Below are 18,917 nucleotides of genomic sequence, written 5' to 3'. Positions count from 1 at the left end.
CTGTGAGTTTGGTTATGAACGAGGAATACAGAAAAGACCTACTGTAACCGAGTCCAAACTTGTACTGCTTGCTGCATGACGGACCAATGATTCAAGAGAGACAAGTTGTTGGGGCAAGGAATAGTGTCAGCAGACCAAGAAGATGGTGGACTAGTGTCCCAAAAAACCATCTTGCCGGGGGTCTGGATGCTAGTTTCTTTTATAGAACCAAGAGGGAGAGGTGAGGAGGTAAAGTAAAAAAAAGGCAACAAGTCATTAAAAATATTTCCTTATTCCGGCCAGACTTCGGAGGGGGTACATTAACTTCTTTCCTGCAGCCATTCACGGGTGGGCCTGGTCAGGATGTTTCCTGTGAGCTGCACAAAGGTATTTTAGCTTAAGGCTCAGGCATGGGAGGCAGGGTTCCTAGAAACAGGCCATTATGTCTACTTTAAGTTTATAGGCAACATCCCTTTAGCGATTAACTTGTAGCAAAAGCAATAGAATACAAAGGTTAAAGTAAAAGAAACAGATCCAATATGGAGTCAGATTTGTTCTTCCCTATGACCCTAAGGCAGGGAACAGTGGATACGAAGAACATTTTCTGACCAGCCCTATCCTTAGCCTGATTTCAACCATCCTCAACTTGAACATAAGGTGATCAAACAGACCTCAGCTTCTAGGACGGAAGACCTGGAATATAATCTTGGCTTGGTCTCACGGGAGCCCCAGAATTTGAAACAGAAGTTCCACCAGACTGAGTGCCTGGTTCCTCCTTCGTGAGTGGGGTGGCAGGGGGTGGGGTGGGGTGGGGGAAGGGATGGTGTGGAGGAGATTAAGACTTATCATCTGCCCTAGTTCCTTCTTCCTTCTTCTGGGTTCAGCCCTTCCCTTTGAGGCCATGCTTGTCCCACGCACACATTTGAGCTTGAGAGGCCGGTCACCATACCCCAAACTTCCAGCTGCAGGGCAGAATATACGGGGTGGTCACCGACCTCGTCCTCCTCACATTTATTTCCTGGGGCTGCCGTAACGAATTACCGCAAATCGGGTGGCTTGAAACAACAGAAAGCTATTCTCTCGCCGTTCTGGAGGCCAGAAGTCCAAAATCAAGGTGTCAGCAGGGTTGATTCCTTCTCGGGGGGAGGGGGGGGGCTCTGAGGGAGAGCCTATTCCATGCCTCTCTCCTCGATTCTGGTTGGGAGATGGCTGGCAACCCTTGGCATCCCTTGGTGTGTAGACACATGACTCCAAAGCCTCACAAGGTCACACGGCCATCTCCCCTCCATGTGTTCTGTCTCCTGCTGGGCTAGGGTCCCCGCCTACACCAGTATGACCTCATGTGAACAGGCCACAGCAGTGAGAGGCCCGCATACAACGCAAAAAAAAAAAAAAAAAAATGCATCGCACAGCTTAAAAGTTGAGAGTTATGTTTTATTCGGTGGCTATTCTTAGGACTTCAAGCCCAGGAGACAGCATCTCAAGTCACCCTGCAGGATATATAGGACTTTTGCAACAAAGGGCAGGTACTTTGAATGTCAAAAGATTATTGTTAATGAAAGAAAACCAGATATCTCAAGTTAAGGCATTTAGCGCTCTTCTGTATATGGGAAGATGCAAGAGTCTGGGCCCACTGAAACCATTCCTTTGACAGGCACCTCGGCTATCTGGGGTCAGTATCCTGCGTTTTCTCATCCTGAGTTCCCTCAGGGCTCACCGTGGGGACTGGCTGCAGTGGGTATTCTTTGTTTCCTTCCTGTGTTCCCCCAGGGCTCACCAGCTCGCTGGTGGCTATAATCGCCTCTGACTGTGACATCCTTTGTTTACTGATATGGCAGGAAATATTTTATTTCTCAGGCTTCAGTTAGGATTCTGCATCCAATTCCAGTGTGTGTGTGTTGGAGGCATTGTCTCCCCCAGCACCGAGCAACTCTCTGACACCAGCTGGGTGTCCCACAATTCAACTGCACTGTGACACTATCTACCCGGAGATACCGTCCGATCCCACAGATTAAGGGCTCTGTCCTAAAAGAGGCCCTCCCTTCCACTTCAGATGCCGGTTACAAGCCCTGGTGGCCACCTGTGTTTCTGTCCAACTGGCTATAGATTGAAGGTTCCAAAAACCCCCTCCTTGGGTTCCATTAATTTGCTAGAACACAGAACTCAGAGAAACATCTGACTCACTAGATTACTGATGTACTGTAGAAGAATTGAACTCAGGAACGGCCAGATGGAAGAGATGCACAGGGCAAGGTATGAGGAAAGACCTTCTGGGCGCACCACACTCAAAAAATCTCCACATGTCCAACGGAGAAGCTCTCTGAACCCCATTCTTTTGGGTTTTTATGAAGGCTTCACTACATAGGCATGATTGACTAAATCCTTGGCAATTGATGACCTCCCCAGAGGTCAGGGGGTGGGGGAGGGTGAGACTGACAGTTCCAACCCTTTAATCACGTGGTTGTTTCTGTGGCAACCAGCCCCCATCCTTAGGTTACAGAGAGACTTTCCAAAAGTTACATTAACATAGGAAACGACACCTTTACGTCTCTCAACACTTAGGGAATTCCAAGGGTTTTAGGAGCTCTGTGCCAGGACCAGGGACAAAGACCCAATATATGTTTCTTTTTCTTTCTTTTTTATTGTTTTGTTTTTGTTTTTGGCTCTGTCGGGTCTTAGTTGCAGCAGGCGGGATATTCGTTGAGGCACGTGGGATCTTTCATTGAGGCGCGCGGGCTTCTCTCTAGTTGTGGCGTGCGGGTTTTCTCTCTCTAGTTGTGGCGCGCAAGCTCCAGGTTACAGGCATGTTGCCCGCGGCACGTGGGATCTTAGTTCCCCGACCAGAGATAGAACCCGTTTCCCCTGCATTGGAAGCCAGATTCTTTATCACTGGACCACCAGGGAAGTCCCTATGTTTCTTGTTATAAGTCACAACATCATAGTAATTTTCCCCTTCTCTAGAGAGCTATGGTTTCTAGTGTTACCCACTCCTCCCTTTCTAGCATGGAAATTGTACAGCTCTCCATGTGGTGTATGTAAAGACCATACTAAATGTTAAATGTGTGATGCCTGGCTGAGTCAGGCAGAGAGGGTGGCTGTATGGTAAAAGACAGTTATCGGTAAAGGACCTGCTAAATAACGTAAGTATGTAAATGGCTGATGTATGTGAAGAGTCTACCAAATGATAAATACTCGCTGATTGGTAGCTATTTATTGTAATTATTTCCAGTGAAATATGCTTACTTATGTTGCCCACTGCTCCCTACCTCAGAATTCTACTAAACTCCAAGGAGCTACCCCCTTATCCTTTGCTTTTTCAAGCTACCCTACATGCCAGTGGGTCTCTTCCCCTTAGTAACAAGTGTCTTCATTGCAGCCAGTTCTCTGCCTAAGTCAACTGTGGTCCTTTATTAAGAAAGAAATAAGGACGTCCCTGGTGGCGCAGTGGTTAAGAATCCGCCTGCCGATGCAGGGGACACGGGTTTGACCCCTGGTCCGGGAAGATCCCACATGCCGTGGAGCAACTAAGCCCGTGTGCCACAACTACTGAAGCCCACACACTCTAGAGCCCACGGGCCACAACTACTGAGCCCACGGGCCACAACTACTGAGCCCATGCGCCTAGAGCCTGTGCTCCACAACAAGAGAAGCCACCGCAATGAGAAGCCCATGCACCACAACAAAGAGTAGCCCCCGCTCGCCGCAACTAGAGAAAGCCAGCAACAAAGACCCAACACAGACAAAAATAAATTAAAGAAAAAAATAATTTCTGAGGATCTAATGAACATCATAGTGACTATAGTTAATAATATCGAAATTGGCTAAGAGAATGGATCATAAACATTCTCACACACACACAAAATGTAACTTTCTGAGGTGAGAGATGTGTTAACTAGCTTGAATGCGGTGATCATTTTACAATGTATACGTACATCAAATCATCACGTTGTACACTTTGAATACATTACAGTTTTATTTGTCAAAAACAGAGAACCCCTCTCCCAATGTTTACCTACTTCTTAGTAGGGTTTCCTGATGTAAAGCGAACCTAAGGCAATTGTGTGCTTATTTAAAAAAAAAAAAAAAAAAGGAAGAATGGGAATCACCATTTGAGCAGAAAACTGGCTGATAACAGAGCTGAGGTGACGCGAGACTAAAAGCAGAATATGCGGAGGGCCTAAAAAGAGACCGTGAGACCTGGGACCCCCTTGACCACCCAGAAGCCGATTTCCTACCCATCAATGTAGCCATTCTCACTGCTAATGCAGCCTCGGTCCACCGTCACTCCCCCACCTCCCTGCTTCCTGGTGAAGTTTGGCGGCTTGTGTTTTGAGTCCATCCCTGAGTGGAACCAAGGGCCAGATGTCCTGAGTCACTCTCACGTCGACAGAAATTCTAGCTTCACCCATTAACAGAGGCCCAAGACTGGCATCCATTTCCCCCACAATATGGGACTGGGGTCCCTTATTTCCATCCATGGGTTAACGTCCCCATCCCAGAATGAAATAGAAAGAATAGAGCACAGAAGACATACGGGCTAAAGTACGTAAAGATCAAAGCTGCAAGTGAGGGCTTCCCTGGTGGCGCAGTGGTTGAGAGTCCGCCTGCCGATGCAGGGGACGCCGGAGCCTGCGCTCCGAAACGGGAGAGGCCACGACAGAGAGAGGCCCGCGTACCGCAAAAAAAAAAAAAAAAAAAAAAAAAAAAAGCTGCAAGTGAGGAGAGCATTTGGAACCAGAAAACATCTTCAATTCTTTGTGAAAAGAATGACCCCGTCATGGAGAGCAAATTCTCCCCCATTTGAATGTGGGTGGAAACCCACATGGACACTCCACAGTAAATAACTGTTGCATTCTTTAAATGGAAAGCATAAAAATTGCAGTCAGAGAAAATACAGGTAAATGTTCAGTGATTTCCAGATGGTAAAAGAAGGACTAATTATGAAAGGAATGCAATATATCAGAAAAAGTTGCTGGCATTTTGTACATAAACATAACTTTTTTTTTTTGAGATGGTGCCTGGGAAATAACTTTTATGTACTTATTTTTTTTTAATTGAAGTATAATTGACTTACAAGGTTATATTAGTTTCAGGTGTACAACATAGTGACTCGGTACTTTTATACATTACACAATGATCACCGCTGTAAACATAACTTCCGAATGACAAACAATGGGACAAAAGTAAAAGGTGAAAAAATAAACCCAGGGAAGTACCTGCAAGGAATAAGGCAGATCTTTAACGGATGAGTCACACAGTCTCTGCCTGATTTTTACTCAAAGACAAGCATATAGAGATTATCATACTCAGTGAAGTAAGTCGGAAAAAGACAAATATCATATGATATCACTTATATGTGGAATCTAAAAAAAGATATGGAAGAAATTATTTACAAAACATAAATAGAATCACAGACATAGAAAAAAAAAAAACTTATGGTTACCAAAGGGGAAAGGGCAGGGAGGGATAAACTAGGAGTTTGGGATTAACAGATACACACTACTATGTACAAAATAGATAACCAACAAGGACCTATTTATTATATAGCACAGAGAACTATACTCAATATTTTGTAATGACCTATAAGGGAAAAGAATCTGAAAAAGAATATTATATAACTGAATCACTCTGCTGTACACCTGAAACGAACACAACATTGTAAATCAAAACTCTACTTCAATTAAAAAAAAAAAAAGACAAACATATAGTTCATCTCTCACGAGAGTTTCTCTTCCAGGGCTTTGTCTGGGCAATGAAGATGAGAAAAATTATGGTAAGTTGTCTCCCACTTAGACTCTCTTCCTGCGCCCCAAGTTTCATGACCTTTTCCCTTTCATCCTCTGAATTCTAGGAGGGTTTTGGTGGTCACCAAGATGAAGAGTCAGACTAACTCCAAATTCTTTCCAGAGAAATTTTCCAAATCCCTCCTCCATGCCTTGCCCAGCTCAGAGGTTGAACACAGCAGCAACGTGACCCTCAAGTGCCAGTCTGACGTCCAGAATGTGACATTCGTGCTGGGAACGTTGCAGGACTCTGGGTACAAGCAAGAATGCAACCCAACAGGACAGGATACGAAATTCCTCCTCACTGACCTGAAGCCTAAAGATGCTGGACAGTACTTTTGTACCTACAAGACAGTGGCTGCAGAGAAATGGGAACTCAGTGTGAGAATAAGGCTCTTATCAGGGATTCTGAGTGGGTCTCAAGGATGTGAACGTGGGCGAGTGTTTTAGAATAGAGTTTTGTTAAAAAAAACAAAATTCAACTGAGTACATTTTAAAGATCTAATTGGCTTTCTCAAATAATTCATGAAGGAGGAAGCATCCCTTCTAGCAAGTAGAGAGGAGTTCCACAGGGCTATAGAAAAGGAGAGGTTTTTTAAAACCAGACAAAGAAGTCATAAATAAAAAAGATCCTTTCAGCTTTAGGTTAACCTACCTATGGAGGACAGAAGGGATCTATGGGGCAGATTACCTCATGGTCCTCTGGGGGATGGAGCAGGCCCCTGTGATGACCTCATTGGTGTGACCAGAAAATTCCCGGCTGACCGCTTAAGACAACATTTTTGGGGGCGGGGTGGGAGGGACGCGGGTTTGAAGCTTCAGTTAGGTTAGGTAGTAAGCCCCAGCATGGTCTACATAAATGCTTCCATGTTGGGCCTGTGGTTTGCTTTTTAACAAGGTATTAATAGAAAATTTGAGGTACAGTAAGGCCAAAGATAAGGATACGATTGTCATCGAAAAGATAGTTTGTTACAGTTCCTAAGAAAAGGGGACATGTCATGCCACGCCATGCAGGACCACACGGGGAAGCACCCAGTCAGGACGTAGAGACAAAGGGAGGAGTGTTGGCAAGAGCCTTTACCGTGGCTTCTGTGGGAAATAACAGGCTGAGGATTGGATCTGGAGTATAGAGGCTGTCCCTGGTTGTCTGGGACCTGGGCCTGGGGTGATTAGGGCAGAGAAACAGTGTCCCTGAGTATAAGAGAACAATAAGGGAGGTGCCTGGAAGTGTGGGCTCTGGATAGGTTGGTTTGCATGTGAGAGGTGTGCTTGAGGGAAAGTGTTTTCCTATCCCTAGAAATTGGATAACCATGGGAGGAGAATCCCTCTAGGGTCAGCAAGGTCCCAAGATGTCAAAGCATCAAATGTACAAAATAAAAGACGTGGTTAATACAGAGAGATGGGTGAGAATGTCCCCAGGTGCAGTGGAAAATGGGAAACCCTGGTCCTTCCCTTCACCCCCATTGCCTTGTCCTCTTCGGGATTAGTCCTAAAACCTTCCCTCTCAGTCAACATAGGCCCTGAGATGACTCCAGGTCACGGTATGACACTCCTATGTCTGATTCCCCACAACAGAATGGAATGTAGTATTCTTGTTCTGCTGAAACTGGGGATCTCAGAATGATTACAAGTTGAGAAAGTAGGAAAAGACCAAACTGAGCATCAGGGCAGCAAAAGGCATCCCTTGTTTTTGTATCTCCATTTCAACAACTAAAATTTAGCATCCATCCATGCACAAAAGTGCCTCTATGGGAGTTGTGGGATCCAGCACCACATACCAAAGGACCCAGGCGGAATCTCACCCACCTATGCATTGGGTAAAGGCAGACACACCTCAGTACCAGCTGCGGAACCTGCAGGAGACTGTGACCTGGTTCCAGCCCCTCTTGATCATGGTCTGGGAGAACATGGACATGGGTAGTCACCTATGGACGAGAGAACCTTTGTGAAGTTTACGAACCAAGACTGAATAATGAAGAAACAGAAAACTGGAACAGACCAATAATGGATAAACAGATTGAATCAGTAATCAAAAACCTCCCAGGACCAGATGGTTTCACTGGTGAATTCTACCAAACATTTAAAGAGGAAATAACACCAATCATTCCCAAACTCTTCCAAAAAATTGCAGAGGAAGGAACACTCCCGTGCTCATTTTACAAGGCCTACGTTACCTTGATATCAAAACCTTGATATCAAAACCAGATAAGGACGCTAAAAGAAAACTACAGACCAATATCCCTGATGAATATAGATGCAAAAATGTTAGCAAACCAATTTTAGAAGTGCATTAAAACCTCATACACCATGATCAAGCGAGATTTATCCCTTGAATGCAAGGATGGTTTAACATAGACAAATCAATAAATGTGATACATATGTTAATAGAAAGAAGGATAAAAATCATACGATTATCTCAATAGATGCAGGAAAAACCTTTGACAAAGTACAACATCAAGATAAAAACTCTTAATAAACTGGGTGTAGAAGGAACAAACTTCAACACAATAAAGGCCAATACAACAAGTCCACAACCAAGGTCATACTCAATGATGAAAGGTTGAAAGCTTTTCCTCTAATATCAGGAACAAGGATACCCACTCTCACCACTTCAATTCGACATAATACTGGAAGTCCTAGCTAGAGCAATCAGACAAGACAAAAAAAAAAAAAAAGCACCCAAATTGGAAAGGAAGAAGAAAAACTGTCTTCATCTGCAGATGATATGATCTTATATATAGAAAACCCTAAAGACTCAACCCCAGAACTATTAGAACTAATCAACAAATTCAGTAACGTTGTAGGATATAAAATCAACACACAAAAATCAGTTCTGTTTCTATATACTAACAACACAATATCTTGAAAAGAATAAAGGAAAAATCTTATTCATGATACCATCAAAACCAATAAAATATCAATACTTAGGAATAAATATAACCAAGGAGGTGAAAGATCTGTACGCTAAAAACTACAGGACTCTGATGAAAGAAATTGAAGAAGACAATGGAAACGGAAAGTTATCCCATGTTCACAGATCAGAAGAATTAATATTGTTAAAATGTCCATATTACCCAAAACCTTACAGAGATTTGATGCAAATCTCTATCAAAATTCCAATGGCATTTTTCACAGAAATAGAACAAACAATCCTAAAATTTGTAGGGAACCACAAAAGACTCCAAATAGCCAAAACAATCCTGAGAAAGAAGAACAAAGCCATAGGCATCACATTTCTTGACTTCAAACTATACTGCAAAGCTATAGTAATCAAAACAGTATGATACTGGAATAAAAATAGACACACAGATCAATGGAACAGAACTGGGAACCCAGAAATAAACCCTTGTATATACAATCAACTAAATTCGACAGGGAAGCCAAGAACGCTCAATGGGGAAAAGATAGTCTCTTCAATAAATTGTGTTGGAAAAACTAGATAACCACTTGCACAAGAATGAAATGGGACCTCTATCTTCAACCACTTAAAAAAATTTAACTTGAAATGGATAAAAGACTTAAACATAAGCCTACAAACAATAAAACTCCTAGAAGAACACAAAGGGAAGAAGATCCTTGGCACTGTTCTTGGCAACAATTTTTTTGGATATGACACCAAAAGTACAAGAAACAAAAGCAAAAACAAATAAGTGGGACTACATCTAACTAAAAAGCTTCTGCACAGCAAAAGAAACAATCAATGAAATGAAAAGGCAACCTACCAAATGGGAGAAAATACTTGCAAACTGTTAGTGCTCTTTCCTGGGATAGGATTGGAAGGTGGGGTTAGGATTGGAAGTAGTGTCATTCATAAATATTTTTGTTCTTAAAATAAGAGCAAACTTCAGCAGTATTAAGAAGAGTAATCTAGTGCTCTGGCCCTGGTTTGGGGACCTAGTGAGCACCTGGAGAATGGAAAAGACATTCTCTTCCCTGCTCCCCAAAGAGGGCATGGAGTCCATAGACAGAACTTGAGGATTTATGCCCCAAGGTTCCCATATAAACATCGTGATTCCTTTTCTTGCATCCTGTTTTCTAGATGAAGATGGTGAAAGTGGACCTGACCCTGCAAAAACAGGTAATATAATTAGAGAGGACTTGTTTTTCCCAGTTGTATCCACCTCATGAGGCAGAGGATCCCCTTCTGATTAAAAGGCACAAGGAGAATCTTAATGCCCCCTCTCTCCATGTTGGGAAGATGCTCTCTAAGGCACTCCCAGGTTCTGAAAACACTGGTGAAAAAAACAGCACAAGGTGCATCATCTGCCATTTTACATAATGAAAAACTGCACTGGAGTTTCGTGAAGAATGAGGGTGCGTTTGTGTGACTGGTTTGGGGAATGGGACTGGGACCTGTGGAGTCCAGGTACTTTGGGAATATATATGATCAAAGACTCGTTAAAACTTTAAAGTTCTCAAAAAATGGTGAATATTAAATTTTTTTTCTGATATTGCTTTTCCGTGAAGAATTGACTAAGATTCTACCCTCGTAAAAACTAGGGCTTTCTTCAGGTTTAGACTGAAATGGGCTTATCCATAAAAGGATTTATTTTTGCCATGCCCTGCGGCTTATGGGATCTTAGTTCCCTGACCAGGGATCAAACCTGGGCCCCTGGCAGTGGAAGCACCGAGTCCTAACCATGGGCACCACGGGGGAATTTACATAGATGCTTCATCGTTTTTTCTTTCAGCAACTCATAACCTTCCTGTAATCTACTCCAATGAGCCAAAATTGTTCAAGGTTGTCATTAGTATAATAGAATTTTTTTTTTTAAGATATCCTCGGGACTTCCCTGGTGGTCCAGTGGTTAGGATTCTGTGCTTCTATTACAGGGAGCACGGGTTGGATCCCTGGTAGGGGAACTAAGATCCCACATGCCACCCCCACCCCACACATCCCCGGCATGGCCAAGATTAAAAAAAAAAAAAAAAGATATCCTCCATTGTATTCCTCTTTGAAAACGTTTTTATTCAGTATTAGCAGGCTTGGGAAAATGACTGCTACTCTATCCGGTAGAGTCAAAGAACTTGGAAGTATCAGAAATGAGATGGAAAGTCAAAGCTTTCGTATTTTTAGCTCTTCGATAATTTATTTTCTTTTTTTATTGATATATCACTCCCATTCCATAAATTCACCCTTTTAAAGTGGACAAGGCAGTGGCACTTGGCATATTCACAAGGTTGTGCAATCATCACCACTATAATTCCCCAGATGAAGTCCCGTTAAGCAGTCACTCTTCATTCCCCCCTCTCCTGACAGGCCCTGCCAACCATTAATCTGCTTTCTGACTCTATGGTTTTGCCTTTTCTGGACATTTCATGTAAATGCATTCACAAAATATGTGGTCTTTTGAGACTGGCTTCTTTCACTTAGCATAATGTCTTCAAGGTTCATCTATGTTGTAGCATGGATCAGTACTTCATTCCTTTTCATGGCTGAATAATATTCCATCATATGGATAGACCACATTTTGTTTATCCACTCATCAGTGGATGGACATTTGAGTTGTTTGTACCTTTTGGCTATTGCAAGTAATGCTGTTGTGAATTTAGATGTACCTGAGTCCCTGCTTTCAATTATGTATCTACCTAGGAACAGAACTGCTGGGACACGTGGTAACACTATGTTTAATTTTTTGAACAACTGTCGAATTGTTTTCCAATGTGACTGTACCATTTTACCTGCCCACTAGTAATTTATGTGGGTTTCAATATCTCCACATCCTTTCCAACACTTGTTTTTTTTTTCTTTTAATTTTATTATAGCCAACCTAGTGGGTATGTATATCATTTCTTAAAATGTACTTTCAGAGTTCACTTTTTTTTTAATTTATTTATTTTTGGCTGCATTGGGTCTTTGTTGCTGCACGCAGGCTTTCTCTAGTTGAGGCAAGCAGGGGCTACTCTTCATTGTGCTGCGCGGGCTTCTCTTGTAGCGGAGCACAGGCTCCAGACGCGCAGGCTCGGTAGTTGTGGCGCACGGGCTTATTTGCTCCACGACATGTGGGATCTTCCTGGACCAGGGCTCGAACCCACGTCCCCTGCATTGGCAGGCGGATTCTTAACCACTATGCCACAAGGGAAGTCCCAGAGTTCACATTTACACCACCATAATTCTAAACAGAGTAAAAGATCTGTAAGCACAGATATGCTGACCCCAGCCTGTATACACATGCCTCCAAGGTACTAGAAAGGGACCCTCTACTCCAGTTCTGTGCAGAGACCAATGATCAATTTCATCACCTAACTCTGCCACAAATCCAGGCTTTCTTTCTGGTGCCTGTGACTTCATTTATGCCCTGTGTCAAGCTGTATCCCTTTGCTCTGTGAGATGCCTTAGACCAATAGCATAGACCTTCTGCAAATTTATTTTTGTAATTTGTAAATAGTGATGCAAAGTCTAACCAGGATATGTGGACATCTCAGGGTAAACCCCGCTTAGTGGGCGGTGGACAGTTTTGCAATAATTTACTTCTCATTTCTAGTGAACTGCTATGTGAGAGAAACTGTAGGGTAGTCAAGGGGCGGATTGAAAGCAAAAGGCAAGGCTGATGTTTCTGAGCTTCCATCCAGGAACAGCTGTTCCTGCCCCACGTTTACATGTCCACGGGGCTGCACTGCGCCCACAAATGGCAGCAGTTGGTAAAGGGGTGCCCTGGGCCACGTAAATCCCAAGGCATCCTTCCAGGCAGTCCCCTAACAAAGACATCAAAGTGCTCACGTTGGAAAGGGGAAAAAGCCATGATCTGGCACGCATAAAAATGGCAAAGAAATCTGGGGGAACACGGGTGGAGGAACGTTGACAGCATCTGTTACAGAGGGAGATGGGTGTGGGTAGGATATTGGGTGAGAAGATAATCATGATCACTGCAATCTCATTATCTTACACATTGAGTCAGATTCTAGACTGAGTGCTTTAGAGCCAGTATTTTTCATCATCACCTCTCTCTTCAAGCGAGGTATTCGGTTTTTTTTTTGGAGGGTGGGGGCATGCCAGAAGGCCTGTGGGATCTCCCCCAAGCAGGGGTCAAACCCAAGCCCCCTGCAGTGGGACGCAGAGTCTTAACCACTGGACCTCCAGGGAAGCCCCAAGTGAGGTATTCTTACCTCCTTTTCCCCCACCTCCTTTCCCGCCGTTTCCTGGAGGTATAATTGACCAATAAAGCGGTAAGATATTTAAAGTGTACAACGCGGGGATGATTTGATACATGTATACATTGTAGAAAGATTCTCCCCATAGAGTTAACACGTCCCTCAACTCATCTCATAGATTTACTTTTTTTTTTTCCCATTGAGAATGCTTAAGATCTACTCTCCTAGTAAATTTCCATTATATGATACAGTGCCATCAACTAGGGTTCATGCGGTCCGTTAGATCCTCAGACCTTATTCATCTGAAACTGACAGTTTGTACTCTTTGACCAACCTCTCCCCACTTCCCCCACCCCCAAGCCCCTAGCAACCACCGTTCTACTCTCTGTTTCTATGAGTTTATTTTTGAGATTCCACATGTAAGTGATCCCATGCAGTATCTGTCTTTCTCTGTCTGGCTTATCTCACTTGCATGATACCCTCAAGGTTCATCCGTATTATTGCACACGGCAGGATGTCCTTCGTTCTCCCGGCTGAATAACATTCCGTTGTATATATATACACCACACGGAAAATTCTGCTTCTCTTTCTTTTTGTTTAGAATGCCCTAAGATTTATTCACCATCCTTTTGGGGGGGGGTATTTTTTAACTGAAATAGAGTTGACATACAATATTAATTTCAGGTGTACAACACCTGAAATGACTCGATGTTTTTTATACATTACAAAATGGTCACCACAATAAGTCTAGTAACCATCTGTCACTATACAAAGTTACTAGAATACTGCTGATTCTACTCCCTATGGGTATATTACACTCCCCATGACTTATTTATTTTGCGACTGGGAGTTTGTACCTCTTAATCCCCTTCACCTATTTCATCCTTGACCCCAACCCCTCTCCTCTGGCAACCACCAGTTTGCTCTCTGTATCTATGAGTCTGTTTTCAGTTTGTTTGCTCATTTGTTTTGTTTTTCAGATTCCACATATAAGTAAAATCATGCGGTATTGGTTTTTCTCTGTCTGACTTATTTCACTAAGCATCAGAGCCTCTAGGTCCGTCCACGTTGTTGCAAATGGCAATTGTTCATCCTTTTTTAAGGTGAGAAATATTCCCTTCTTCATCTATTCATCTATCGATGGACACTTAGGTTGCTTCAATATCTTTAGAAAGCGATTCTTGGACTTTGACCCGTCTGCTGTTAGACTTGTCATCACTTCTATAGCAACACAGTTCGTTTGAGAAAATGTGTTTCTCACCAGATTTTGAATTCTCCGGAACAGGTTCGGAATATCACTTCTCTTGAATGTCCACACCCAGTGGTCAGCACAGAACAACCCTGACCTTGTGGCAGACTGGCCTGAAAGGGTTAGACATACCAGAGACCAAAGCCCATCCTGTCCGTGTGACTTTGGGGAACTCGATTTACTTTCTGGTACTTGATTTACGTATGGACAAAATGGGGAACTGTAAACCAGTCTCGCGTGCTTATTGTCAAGATGAGAAAGAACAGGGAATGCCCTGGCGGTCCAGTGGTTAGGACTCTGGGCTTTCACTGCCGAGGGCCCAGGTTCAAACGCTGGTTAGGGAACCAAGATCCTGCAAGCCGAGTGGCAAAAAAAAAAAAGAGAAAGAATGCACGTGAGTGCTAAGTGGCTCACAGTAAATAAATATTATTCCTGGGGATGAAACATTTACTGGGTATTTCCCATCTGCAAGGCACTGCGCTAGCCCTCTCTGTATGTACTGACCTCTCAATCTCCCTACCATCCTGTAAAGTAGCCACAACTGCTATCCTCACTTTGTATAAGTTTATTTATTTTTGGCCGCCTCCACAAGGGGCTACTCTTTGTTGCGGTGCGCGGGCTTCTCATTGCGGTGGCTTCTCTGGTTGTGGAGCACCAGGTCTAGGCGTGCGCGGCACGTGGGATCTTCCCGGACCAGAGGTCGAACCCGTGTCCCCTGCATCGGCAGGCGGATTCTTAACCACTGCGCCACCAGGGAAGTCCCGCTATCCTCACTCTGAATGGGAAAACAAAAGCTCAGGGAGATGAAGAATTTCCCTAACGCATAATTGGACGTTCCAGCTCTGAAGTGGCCGCTCCAAGTTTTTTTTTTGTTTTTGTTTTTGTTTTTTTGCGGTACGCGGGCCTCTCACTGTCGTGGCCTCTCCCGCTGCGGAGCACAGGCTCTGGACGCGCAGGCTCAGCGGCCACGGCTCACGGGCCCAGCCGCTCCGCGGCACGTGGGATCTTCCCGGACCGGGGCACGAACCCGCGTCCCCTGCATCGTCAGACGGACTCTCAACCGCTGCGCCACCAGGGAAGCCCCAGCTCCAAGTTTTGAAGCCAGGCTGTCTGGCTCCTTGAAACTGTTCAGCTAAAGCTGATCAGTGTGTTTCGGGAGCCAGTCTTACTCTCTAACCCACCCTTCTCCCACCAGACACCAAAGTCATCTTTGTCGCCACCTTCAGCTGCCTCTGTCTCTTTCTCCTCTTCGTTGCTGTCTTCTTCATCTACAGATGCACTCGGCACGGTAAGTTCAGAGAAGCACACGTTTAAAACTCTGAGGAAGGGGAGTAAAGTGAAGGATTCTCTCAGGAGATAAATGCCTCCCTGTATTTTTTTTTTAATAGATTCATCACATGAAGAATCCGCCAGGAGGTAGGTATACTTGACAGATCTCATGCCCTGTCTAACTCCCACTCCACTCTTCAGAAACCCCATTTGTACATCAGTGACTCGTATGCCCAGCCCCGCTTCTCGCAGCCCTATCTTCTCGCCCAAATCTTCAGATCCCATACTTTAATATGTTTCTCTCTCTCAGGACCCGCCATTCCAAATTTCCCAGGCAGGGAGCTGCAGGTAAGTGATCAGGGAAGAAACCATAAGGAATCTTGGGTTAGAAAGACGAAGATCTGAGTCTTGCGGTCTGAGAACTGATTTTTTTTTTTTTTTCTTTTACTCACATGCAGGTGTATCCAAACTGGAAAGAATATCTGAATCGGTGAGTTCTCCCCTTTGGAATAACCCAAGAGCTCACTTCCACCACAGGCGGGTCTGTCTAGCTCATACGCTGGTTATGTAGATGAGGCCAATTAATATTGAGTTTAAAAACATGTACTGGGCTTCCCCGGTGGCGCAGCGGTGGAGAGTCCGCCTGCCGATGCGGGGGACGCGGGTTCGCGCCCCGGTCCGGGAGGATCCCACGTGCCGCGGAGCGGCTGGGCCCGTGAGTGAGAGGCCCGCGTACCGCAAAAAAAAAAAAAATACTGCTATTTGTGATTTAACATTAATGAGCATTATAACGCCTAAGAGCACATCTGAAATGCACCTGGTGAGACCGAGGCCCTCAATTTTTAATTTAATTTAAATTCGTTTGAATTTAAGTAAGCGTGCGTGACTCGCGGCTAGTGTATCTGGCATCTCAGCTCGACGTGCACGTCTCTTTTCCTCAAAGCCTGAAGAATCCCGGGGAGTGACCTACGTCCAGCTAAACACCAACGCACTGTCTGAGGCAGCTTCTGTCCCCACCGAGGAGCCCCCAGGGTCGTGTGACTACGCAACGCTGAAGGTGTAGAGCTGAAGGAAGAGCTTCTTCCCTGGGAAGGAGAGTACGGACTAAGACGACGGAGCTTATGAGAGCCCAGGTGACTCTGTGTCTTTGGTTCATTATCCATAATGATGGAATATTTTCCCTTCTCGCTTGCCCGCCTCTCAACAATGACTGGGTGGGTTTTCACAAAACTGGAGCGTAACCTGTGTTTGGTTCCACCTAAAACATGGGCTAAGGATACATATCGTATCTATGGGCTGGCGGCGCTCATAATCGTCACTGTAGGGCCTTCAGGACGGTGCCATGTGAACAGAAGACGGTTCCTCAGAGAAGACCACGTGACTGCTGTGCGGTGAGTCATCCCACAGACACAGAGATTTCAAAAGGGAGCACAAAAATACGAGCCATGAAGGGAGACGCTCAGTTGTGAACTGACAAATTGCCAGGTACCGTGCACCAGGGTAAGCGGCTAAAAGGCTACGAGTATTTGGTTCGTGATTCTTTCAGGCCGCGCTGGGCCGCCCTCAAGTGAAGGCCAGTTTCCTCTTTGACATGAGTGAAAGCGTTTTCTTACTTCCGTCGTATTTCTCTTTATATTCTTTCTTGCTTATTATCAAAACCAAAGGCTGCAATGCAGTTAGACTTACAGAATCTATGTGGATTTTGTCACTTGGTGCCCATAACTTAACTCATGTTAATACAGCATTGTAAGGATGCTTCTGAGGGTGGACTTTTTTGTGTATGTGACCGTGGTACGGCCCACTTATTTAGTGATACACGTACAAACGTACGAGCTTTGCTTCCAAAGTTATGTCACTCAATCAGGTTTGAAAGCCATTTTAAAATATATGAATGAAGTGTCAGTATTTGGAACGTATATGTAAATATTCTTAACTCAGTAGCATACGCTGGATAACTTTTTTTTTTTTTTTGGCCGCGCCGTGCAGCTTGTAGGATCTCAGTTCCCCGACCTGGGATTGAACCCAGACCCTCGGCAGTGAGAGCGGGGAGTCCTGATCACTGGACCACCAGGGAATTCCCTGGATAACCTTATTAAAGTTTTTAATTATGAAACAACTCTATCATAAAGAAAAACACCCAATAATATAAGTGGAAATATGCCCGCTGACCTTATTTTCAAAACATTAACACTTTGCTGTGTTTTCGTTCTCCCACTCCCAATCCATTTTCCTTCCTCTCTTCCTAAGAGGTCAACATTACCCAAAGTAGTATATATTATACCGATGCATTTTTTTCATACTTTTACTCCTCAAGCATCTATCAATAGTCAATATATGGTAATAGTTTGTGTGTTATTACAACATTTTACATATATATGGAATCATTATTACAGTTCTGTCACCTTTTTTACTGCCATCGACATTATGCTTTTGAAATTCATCTGGGTGATTTTTGTGTCTCTAACTCATTGCCTGCTGTACAGAATTCAGTTGTTAACCATACCATGTAATGTTATTCAGCCACAAAAAAAGAATGAAGCACTTTTACATGCCACAACCTGGATGAACCTTGGAAACATTATGCTAAGTGAAAGGAGCCTGGCACAAAAAGCTTCATATTGTAGGATTCCATTTATATGAAATATCCAGAATGGACAAATCGTTAGAGATGGAAAGCAGATTACTGGTTGCCAGGGGCTAGGGGAGGGGAGGAATTTGGAGTGACCGCAAACAGGCATGGGGTATCTTTTTGGGGTGATGACAATGTTGTCGAATTAGACAGTGGTGATGGTTGCACGACCTTGTGAATCAGCTAAAGACCACTGAATTGTACATTTCGGAAGCACAGATTTTATGGTATGTGACTTATATCTCAATAAAAGAAAAATTGTAAAAGGGCTTGGTTGTATGCACAAACCATGGTTTCTCTTTGTTCCTTCCTGGACTGCTAGGTGTTTGGGTTGTTTCCAATGCTATGCGGTCAGCAAAATGCTGCAATAAACATCCGTGGAGCTACCTTCTCGCTCACATGTGTGATCTCTTGAGGGTTTATATTTAGAAGTAAAACCCGTCTTCTATGGTGTCCACACCTTTTAACCCACTAGAAGAGGCAAAGTGATAACTAAGGTAGTTTCACCTATTTATTCTTCCACCAAGGATGTATGTTTCCAATTCCCTGCATCCTTACCAATTCAAAAGTGTATTAAACTTTGTAATTTTTGCTGACGAAATACGTGAACTCATAACCTGTTTTAAGCTGCTTATGTAAAGATACCTCATTGTTGCTTTAATTTGCATTTTCCTGATCGTGAATGAGGAATGTTGACCACTCGGGGTTTCTTTTCTGTGAATTGATGGTTTCTAGCCATTGTTCACTTTTCTGTTGAATTGTTGGTATTTTCTGTACTGATTTAAAGGGCATAAGTATATAGTAGGCATATCTTTCCTTTGTAAGCTATATGTTGCAAATATCTTCAGTAAATCTGTGACTCATATTTTCACTCTTCTTTGTATCTTTTAATATTAGCTACTCTAAGTAATTCATC

General features: G+C 43.7%; 1 protein-coding gene across 1 annotated transcript; it reads left to right on the top strand.

Moving 5' to 3' along the window:
* Positions 1–15,291: 15,291 nt before the first annotated feature.
* On the top strand, positions 15,292–18,865 carry VSTM1 (V-set and transmembrane domain containing 1; the record flags this gene model as incomplete). Its single annotated transcript, XM_055079237.1, has 2 exons — positions 15,292–15,395; positions 16,258–18,865. Coding segments are annotated over 2 exons (282 nt in total), but the record flags the coding sequence as incomplete, so codon positions are not given.
* Positions 18,866–18,917: the final 52 nt, after the last annotated feature.

The sequence above is a fragment of the Physeter macrocephalus genome, chromosome 17 (genome assembly GCF_002837175.3).
Source record: "Physeter macrocephalus isolate SW-GA chromosome 17, ASM283717v5, whole genome shotgun sequence".
NCBI classification, from domain to species: Eukaryota; Metazoa; Chordata; class Mammalia; order Artiodactyla; family Physeteridae; genus Physeter; species Physeter macrocephalus.
The sequence above is the reverse complement of the archived record's forward strand: the minus strand, read 5'-3'. Positions and strand labels throughout refer to the sequence as shown.